Here is a 9873-nt window from a genome sequence, read left to right as displayed (position 1 = left end):
AAATAAATAAATAAATAAATAAAATAAAATAAAATATCCTCACAGCCCATCAGTATATTTCTATTAAAGAAATGAATGCTATGTTAAAAACTAAATATAGAACAAACACACCTATGCATAAACTGTCTGAAACTGTCAACATTAAGTAGTGTGCTGGGAGAAAGTAAAACATGAAGAAGGACCACTCCTTTCATTGCATCAGTCTGTGCTATTTAAAATTCTCCAACAAGCATTGCTATGATCCAAAAGTTTGTACTGTTCAAAATCCTCAGGATGAAATCTAATCCCTAGTGTTTTGGTGTAAAAAGGTGGGGCCTTTGGGAGCATGTTGTACCTTCACAACCTTGGTAGTGTCCTTATAAATGAAGCCTCCAGGATTGCCTCCTCCTCCCACTATATGAGAACACAGTAAAAAGATGTTATCACTGAGGAACATGTACTTGCCATTAGTACCCTATCTAGGATTTTCCTGCCTCAAGAACTGAGGCACACATTTCTGCTGTTCAAAAATTATCCAGTCAAAGGGTTTTTTTCGTTTTGTTTTTGTTTTGTCTTTTTGAGGCTGGGTCTCACTATGCAGCTCAGGCTGGCCTTGAGCTCACTCTGTAGCCCAGGCTGGTCTCAAACTCTGAACTCAACAACCCTCCTGCCTCAACCTCTCAAGTGCTGGAATTACAGGCGTGTACCATCATGCCCAGCCTTAAGGTATTTTTTTAAACAGTAGTCTAAACAGGGTAAGAAAGCATGGATTCATATATCACTAATAACTTTCAAATTTTAAAGCTTACTGTTACAATTTTTGCTACCACCATAATAACTTATAGATTAAATAGTTTTGAAACTTCATAATCACTAACAGTTCAGAGAAGTGGTACTCCAGTGAGGTCCTAGGCCAGCTGCCTCATCACACAGGAGCTCCTTAGAAATGCAAACTCCCCAAATCTAGAAAATCAGAAATTCTGAGGATAGTGCCCAGAAATCTCTTTTTTAAAAAGCCCATGGGCAAAGCTTATAAGGCTAGGTAAACTGAGAACCACAGGGCTAGAGAATAATTTATAATAATCAAGTTTCAATTTTCCCCCTCATAATCCTAAGGAGCTACGTAAAACAGGCACGCACGCATGCAATCACGCACACATAAACAGTAACCTACTTATCAAATCACGTTTGAGCCCAATTTAACAAACATTAACAGAATGCCTTTAAAATTACACTACTGTAGCACTTTTTCGGTACACACTAAAATACTTCAGTAAAGAGAAGGAAAGGAGGTATCTTAAAACCATCAGAGAATCCCAGCTCCTTCAAAGGAATTAAAGTACTCTGCCACAGCCTGAGCCCCAGAACAGACTTCCTACTATGGGGAAGGAACTGTAACTCCAGCACATTATGAAATACCTTCAAGCTAGTAACATCCTCTTAATGGTGTATACAGCACATGTGGCTAGAATGTCATTTACATAAAATTAAAAAGTGTTAGCATTTACGGATACCTGTTTGGTGATCGTCTTGGCCAACGTCTTCTGTTAGATTCTGTAAGAAATATCTTCATTATTACCAAGAATCACACACTAGACAACCAAGTTAAAATTCATGATTTTCAAAAGCAACTGATACCCACAATTTAATTGTTTTTATGAAATGCACTTACATAAAACGATTAAGCAGTTGGTAGTTTTATCTTTCAAAAGATTGACTTACTAGCTTATTAAGGGTGTGGTAGATCTTATGAATATTTGCCAGTGTTGAGAGATGAGAGTTCAGCTGAAAGTCTTTAAAATAAAAGAGAAAATTCAGTGTCATTTACTTCCAAATCAGAAAATCTTTTTTTTTTTTTTTTTTTTTTTTTTTTTTTTTTTTTTTTTTTTTGGCGGTACCAGGGATTGAACTCAGGACCCTGTGCTTGCCAGACAAGCGCTTATTCTTCTGAACTATGTCCCCGGCTCTGAGAATCTTTTTATGAAAAGCTCAAAAGTGAGCTGAGATACCTCAATTTGAAACTTGCAAATTAAAAAAAAAAGCTACTATTGATTTATTTCTTAGAAACAAAGACTGACAAAATGAAATTTCCACTAAATGTTAAAAGTTCATAAAATTTTCATGTGAATTCTAAGATGAAATGGAAATATATTAGTAGCTGTAAAATGCTGCCAGCAGTGAACCTGAACTTAATAGAAAGATATAAATAATGTTAGCAAATGCAACAAGCCACACATATACAAGATGTACTCAACTGAAATATGTTCACTTTCCCCTCTCCTTCCCCAGAATTTCTGGTACAATAAGCAAGGAAGAAAATGAGGGCAATGTAACCAACATTCAGTATTTCTTACAATATACGTATCCTGCAGTCGATCAGACAGCACAGTGAGCAAAACCAGAATTGCTGCCCCTCCTCTCATTAAGCAAACAGATAAATCAAAGCACTGTCCCCAGGCACCAAGTCCTGGAGGCCAGGGGCCAGCGACAGTCCGTGGTTGCTGCAGTACTGAAGCGTGCCACAGAAATCACACGCCCGAGGAAAGAGCCCTGAACAAGGAGTTCATCAAGGCCTCATCTCTGCCAATTTCAGAATTGCAAATGACGTCACACCCAGAAGATAGATGGAGTCCCATCTGAGCATTCTCCATGACGTGAAACTCTAAGTTGTTAGGTTTTTACATTTCTCCTGTCAAGTTTTTTTTTATATACTTACATAAATAACATCCAGCTTTACAAATATGAATTGAGAGTTTATGAATAATTTCAAATTCTGGGGATCAAAGCCAGGGCCTATGCATACTAGACAAGCACTGTACCACTGACCTACATCTATCCCCAGTCCAATTTTATATTTAAAGTATTTTCATAAAATATCAGGATTTAGATTAGTATTAAAAAGGTTAGTATAAGGGCCGGGGAGATGGCTCAGTAGAACAAGCGCTTCCCTGGCAAGCGTAAGGGCCTGAGATCAATCCCCAGTTCCACAAAAAAACAAACAAACAAAAAGAACAGTTTAGTATGAAAGTGACCTTGAAAATATAATTCTCCAAGTTATACCATTCTCATAGAAAAAAAAAGTCAACTTTCACTGGAATATTTTATTTGGAATCTATATCATATGCAAAGAACAGACCCGAAGATCACATGTTCCCAAGTGAGTTGTCTGTGCTGAGACTGGACTCTCTGGACTGCTGCTCTGAGTCTGGAAAGCAAATTGGCATCCCAGCAACTAATTAGAAAGGTTCGCTTTCATTTTTACAATTTACTGGGAATCCAGGTGTGGGCAGGCCTCTAGGGCAGAGGGCCTTTTGGGAAAAGGGCCTAAGGCAACAGAACTCCCAACAGTCCCATGTACGCAGCAGGAGCAGCAGCCATATTTGTGCAAGTACCTATACAGAGCACTGATGTGGCCAGGTACAGCCACTGTCTAGAATAAACCAAAAAACCACTCTTTCTGACTAGATGACAGCCAAATCAAGGCCACAGTGCTCTGATACAGGCACATGGTCACTGTTTGGCATCTGAATAGTCTAGCATGCTTAAGATTAATGACATAAGGTGGAAAAGAATCTACAGCTTCCACCTTAATTAGTACAACTGTACAAAACTGTTCAGAGAAACATTTGGAACGTGTATATGTATGTATAAGTCTGTACTTATTTAATAAACACAGAGGGGATCTTTAAACCCAGAAGCCAGTCTTCTGACCTACAAAAGGCTGTGAAGAGCTGAATTAGCCAACTCTTGCATTTCCTTCATAGGTTAGATACTGAGCCATTTCTCCCTTTATCTCCCTACTCTTTCAATTTACGAATGAGAAGAGAAATTCCATTTGAAATGTAAATTAAGCTCTTGCCCCCCCATCACAACCCCAAACTGAGACAACTTGAGGCCTCCTCTTCTCACTGATGTCACACAACAGGAGGATAGAAAGGGGCTTGGAAAAGGCCATAACCACAGGGAGGCTCCTCTGACCCCTACCACCATGCTTTTGTCAACCATCCCACTGTTACTTCAACTGGTATAATTCAAACAATCCAACACAAACTAAAGTTTTAAATCTTTGTTCCTCCTTTATGTGAACACAAAAGTGGACAAGGTAAGAACCACAAGTTGCACTCAATCTGAAATTGTAGGACCTGGGTGAGCTGGCCCATACCACACCATTCTGCCCATAGCCCTCCCTGCTCCCAACAGAGTTGAGGACACGTATGTGTGAACACACCCACACTCCCTCAGTTCCTGCCCAAAATACCACTTTGCTTCTACAACTTGACCTTGAATCTCAGCTGCTTTGAATCTCTGATCTACCAGTTATTCAACCTAAATCTTCATTTCTTTACCTGTAAAATAGACTATGAAATTGTCCTTCACACTGTTATCATAAGGGCAAAAATAATCAGATCCCCATTATAACAACTAGAACGCAATAAAATGCTCAACAAAAGCTATCAATTACTAGTGATTTTGCTTATGAGCTCCTCCACACTATACAGCCTCTAAAATAATTTTTACTTTGCTTAGGTTAGAACAGGCCCTTTACCAAAAACCCCAAAGTCAGAGTTCCCTGTGACTGAGGCACGTGGCCTGCTGCATCTCAATAGTTGATCACAGCACTGCTATATTTATATACCAACTGATGTTAATAATAATGATGCATCAAGTTACTAAATTGCTCAGGACGGCTCAAACTTGTGATTGGCCTGCCCCAGCCTCCCACACTGTTGTTATTTCAGGGCATATCGATTCCAAAGGATAAGTACCAGGTTAGGTCAGCTGTACCATGATCCCATGCCTTTCCACAGGAAAGTAGTGATACTCCTCTGTATCATCATGACCAGAAGTTTTACTTCAGTGATGCCAACAAAAGTGAAAAGATAATCCCAGCACTCTGGAAGGCTGAGGCAAGAGAAGCACAAATTCAAGCTTTGCCTGGACAACTTAGCAACTCAGCAATACCTGCCTCAAAACAAAATGAGAAGGCCCTAGGTTCAATTCCCACTATCACCTTCCTTAAACAAAGTAAAATAAAAATGTTACTTCACAATTCACTTCATATGTCAACAACTATCAATTTCCATATCCAATCCCTACTACCACTTCCCCTCCATCATCACTTCATTGAAGAAAAGGACAAAAGAAAATGAAACCAATAACCTGAATAATCTTTCTGCAGTTTCACCAACACAAGAAGTTAAAAGTGCCAGGTGTGGCAGCACTCGCCTATAATCCCAGCACTTGGAAGACTGATACAGAAGATCTCTGGAATTTCAAGGCCATCTAGAGCTTCACAACCTGAAGTACACAGCCAGCCTCTATCTCAAACCAAACCCCACCCCATAAAAAAAAAAAAAAAGTTAAGGAGAAAACATGAATTTAAGGGAAAAAAAAACTATTAAAAAATAAATTCACAAAGGTTAACACACTGGACTTCTGTTCAGTGTTAAGGGCAAATAAAAGACCCTGAAATCTAAAATATTTCACATTTTTAAGGCATAGATGTTAGGAGTAAAGACCAGTTGCTTTATATAGAATGTGTTTGGGGAAGTACTAACTGATGGATACAAACCTGCTCACGTATGGATTCCAAAGGATAAGTACCAGGTTAGGTCAGCTGTACCCATGATCCCATGCTTTTCCGCAGGAAAGGAGTGACTGAGTCTGACTACCCTGTAACAGGCATTCCTCTGTACTCCACATTAAAAGCAACAACTGGGGCGGCCAGGGAGATGGCTCAGTAGAATAAGTGCTTCCCAGGCAAGCGCAAAGACCTGAGTTCAATCCCCAGTTCTGCTAAAAAAATTAAAAATAAAATGGACCTGGGGATTTAGCTTAGTTTAAAGGCCCTGGGTCCAATGAAAAAAAAAAAAAAAAAAAAAAAAGCAAAGCAACAACTGGCTTTGCAAACAGACACAAGACTGTTTGATAAACAGCCTGCCTAACTCTGGGTATCCTTAAAAGAATACCAAATGCGCACAAAATTGTCTAGTTTCACTTTAATCACTACTTACTGTGACCGGTACACTATAAAGGAAAAACCGAGCACCACCAAGGAGGTACAGGCTCTTTCCCTAGCCATCTTGGCGCTACAGCTCACTCTATACAGTTTCAAAACTTCTACAAATGAAACAATTACAGTTCAGTTCAGTTCAGACAATGGCTGCTAACCAAATAAATCAAATTTACAAGGGCCAAGCACTAAACATACGAGCAAAAGCTCTTAAAGAGTCATTTGTACAATATAACTGGGAAAGGATCTCAACTACAACTACAACAAAAAGCCGTAATACATAGAGGAATAAACTTCAATGTACAAGGGAGAAATACAATAATAAAAATTTACTGAAAAACATAAGTGTAAAAACTCTATTCCTGGAATTGGAAGACTTGACACTGTAAAGCAATATCCTTTTGCTAAATGACAAATTAAATACAACCCAAGTCATATTCTGTTTGGTTTGTAAGGAGATCTTCAATCCCCCCCCAAAACAGGAAAACCAGGCAACCTTGGCAGGCTGCCTACAGGTCATGTAAAACAGCATGTTAGACATGCCAAGAAATTGCTGAAAGAAAAGTGAGGGAGAATTTACTCTTCCAGATATCAATATACAGTATAAAGCAGAAGTTGATAAATTCTCTTTAAAAGGCCAGATTGTATGTATTCTAGGCTTTTGGACCTCTGTAATCTCTGCTAGAACTGCTCACCCACTGTAATTCAAAAGCAGCCATAAAAAATACATAAACATATGAGCATGGCTGCTTTCCAGTTAAAAGTAGCAAAACTAGGTGGTGGGCCAAATTTCACCCATGGGCCACAGTTCGCCAATGCCTGGCATAAAGCTACAGTAATTTAACAGTACGGTACACATGCAAAGATAATTCAGTAAAAGGGAATTGAGCATATCCATCTGTATGACTTAAAGAACACAATGTGATGAAATAGCATCTCAAATCAATAGAAATGAGATAATTACTGTTACAGAAGAATGACCAGCTAGCATACGAACCAACTAAAATTAGTTCCAACATCATTCAAAGTTACAAGTACAAGGAGAAGACAATTCAAAGCAAAAGGAAAACCTTTCATGGGCCCAGAGCCCCCTGCACTATCCATCTCACTGACAGAATCTCCTCTTTCCCTTATTTATTCTGCTCAGCCACAGTGAGCTTCCTGCTGTTTTATGCACACTCCACACACAGTCCCACCTCAGGATCTTTGCACATGCCGTTCTGAGTTATTCGTTCCCTGTAACATGGTTAGGTCTTACATTTCATCAGGTTGCCATTCAAATACCACCTCCAGGCTGGAGAGATAGATTAGTGGACTAAAGTGCCTGCTTAGGCAAACTTAGGCAAGCACAAGGACCACAGTTCGAGCCCCAGCACCAAATGCCACACCTGCCCACAGGGCAGGCTGAGCCGGCCAGAGTCTAGGTATAGTGATGCATGTCTGTAATCCCAGTGCTGGGGAGGCTGAAAGCAGGATCACCATGAGTCCGAGCTGTGTAGTGAGACCCTGCAACAACCAAATACATTTAAAAAAAAAAAAAAAAAAAAAAGCCTCCTTATTGAACTTTGTTGTATGAGAAATAGGATCCCTTACATATGCTTTACCATCTTACCATGCTTTACTTTTCTTTATGGCATTAATATCATTTCAAATTATACATGTATCTATAAACTATTCCACAAAGCCAGGGAACACAAGACTTGTCTACTATGGTGTACTGAGAACAGTATCTGACACATATTAGGTGTTCAATAAATAAAATAATAGAGGTACAAAGGCCAACAACAATTACATGTGCATGTTCAAAGAATTTCAAGTGATCTTTCTTTCTTTCTTTCTTTATTTTTTGCTCCCAATGCCTTCAGGGCAGGTTTGGGGGGCTTGAGTTGTGGGGATCAAACCACAGCAACCTGAGCCTGAATGCTTTGTTGAAGCAACCACTTAAAGAATGGAGCTTCGGGGCAGGCCCCCTTAAGTGATCTTTAAATGTGAAGTGTCATGATCAAAGAGGACAGTCAAAAGAAAGGCAAAGGTCAGAAAATGAAGCAGAATCCTACTTGAAAATTCAGATTTAATGTCCTATGAATACACATTTTTCAGGTAAGTCACCAAAAGTTTGCAAATACAACAGATAAACACAGCATATTCAAGTAGCACCAACTCTATTCAATTAGAAAGTTTACTGCAACAATTTTACATGGAAACTTATGATTACGGTGCAAGACTGAAGAAATTTCATCCTGGGAATGCCTACCTCACCCACCTCTGCACAGCAGAACACTGATGCAATTTGAGGAGCACTTAAGTGAGAGTTCAGGTGCTGTAGAAGTTTATCAGATCCCTCTAGGGCAGTGGCAGCAAACCCTAGAACATGTGTTACTTGTTTTTCTTTAAAGACAAAAGATGTTAATATATGAATTGCTTTTTCTAAACTAAAACCTCAATGTTCGGGTTTAATTGCACTGGTGGCACTTTGCAAAAAATAAACAGGCTGGGGGGTTGCAGTTTGGACACTCATCTGTGAAAAGTTTGCCATCACTGCTCTAGGATAACTGTGTAGCACCTCTAAGGAGGACCTGGACTTAGCAGGACCATTTATGGAGACAACTGGAAGTGACTGAAATGGGAAATAAATGATTAGGGACCCAAGTTAGACAGTAACAGGAAAAGAAGAGAGAACCATAGTACAATGGATTTTCAGAAATTTGGCATGTAACTAAAGGAAATTCAACTTTATTTATTTAATGAAGAGGGGAGAAGTTGGTTCAGCTGTCATGTTAACTGCCCTCTTTTTTACTTAATAAGTATGAGACATGACACAGTCACTTAGGTTCCACATGCCAATCATATATGTCACCACACTGTATGAGCCTAGTACGCAGACATTTTATTTTTTAATCTTTTAGGTATTTAATATAGGGTTTTGCTACACACCTCTGACTCATACAGATCCTCCTGTCTCAGACTCCCCAGCGCTGGGATTATAGGTGTGCGCCACCATGCCCAGTTTTGATGACCAGCACAGCACGCCTGGCGCAGCATGTGGTACCAGGGATCTAATCTGGGTCCTGGCTCTTTCCAGGCAGGTACTTAGACCACCGAGCTATCTTCCTACCCCCAGAGATGTATTTTTCATACTTAGTCCCAAAACGCATGCCAGCTGCTTGAGTTGGTATGTAAGAACAGAGTTAGCAGTCTGTCTCAAAGCTGGAAAAAGGAGCCAGCTGTGCGCGATTTATCTGAGGCAGTCTCTACCTGTGTACTTATTGCCAATGGTATTCTTTAATGCAGGGGCCGGGGAGATGGCTCAGTAGAATAAGCACTTTCCTGGCAAGCACAAGGGCCTAAGTTCAATTCCCAGTTCTCTCAAAAAAACAAACAAACAAAAAAAAAAAAACCCTGGTATTCTTTAATGCAGATGATTTTTACCTTAAATATGAGCTTTAGAACTAATTTCTACATAAAATGTGACTGCAAGGAAAATACTACTAAATTGTATGTGGGAAATGAAAGGAAGAGCTCGTGTTTCACATCCTTGTTTCACATCTTCCTGTTACTAACTTAAGCAGGATATCCAAGATGGGAATAATTCCCTCATTCTAATTGCTAAATCAAAGTTATTCATTTATTCTGGTTTATTCCTAACAACAGCAAAAATGTCCATCTATCTCCACTCTACAAAAGGAAAAGCAGCAGCATTTCCTCCTCAAAGTTGTTATCAATCAACTTTGTTACTAAGAAGTAACTAAGTAACTGTTATTAAGAACTAACAGGTTTTTTAAGAAAATAAAAAATAGTTAAAAAAAAATTAAAGTAATGCTAAAGAAGATCTTATAGCCAGCTAAATCTAAAGTAATCTAGGAACTTCAACTGTTTTTTAA

General features: G+C 39.2%; 1 protein-coding gene across 4 annotated transcripts in view; it reads right to left on the bottom strand.

The window, feature by feature from the left end:
* Positions 1-9873, bottom strand: part of Dcun1d4 (defective in cullin neddylation 1 domain containing 4) — a 105926-nt gene that overhangs the window by 77372 nt on the left and 18681 nt on the right. For 3 of the 4 annotated variants that reach the window (XM_004627499.2, XM_023711047.1, XM_023711046.1), the window contains exons 2-3: positions 1702-1772; positions 1494-1533 (exon numbers count right to left, since the gene is read on the bottom strand). The exons of the other annotated variant lie outside the window; for it this stretch is intronic. In XM_004627499.2, the coding sequence (XP_004627556.1) occupies positions 1494-1533; positions 1702-1772 (111 nt within the window). The remainder of the gene's footprint in view (positions 1-1493; positions 1534-1701; positions 1773-9873) is intronic. 4 annotated transcript variants of the gene reach the window in all.

This window comes from Octodon degus, unplaced genomic scaffold (assembly GCF_000260255.1).
Source record: "Octodon degus isolate 3935 unplaced genomic scaffold, OctDeg1.0 scaffold00019, whole genome shotgun sequence".
In the NCBI taxonomy this organism is placed as follows: domain Eukaryota; kingdom Metazoa; phylum Chordata; class Mammalia; order Rodentia; family Octodontidae; genus Octodon; species Octodon degus.
This window is presented reverse-complemented; position numbering and strand designations above follow the sequence as displayed.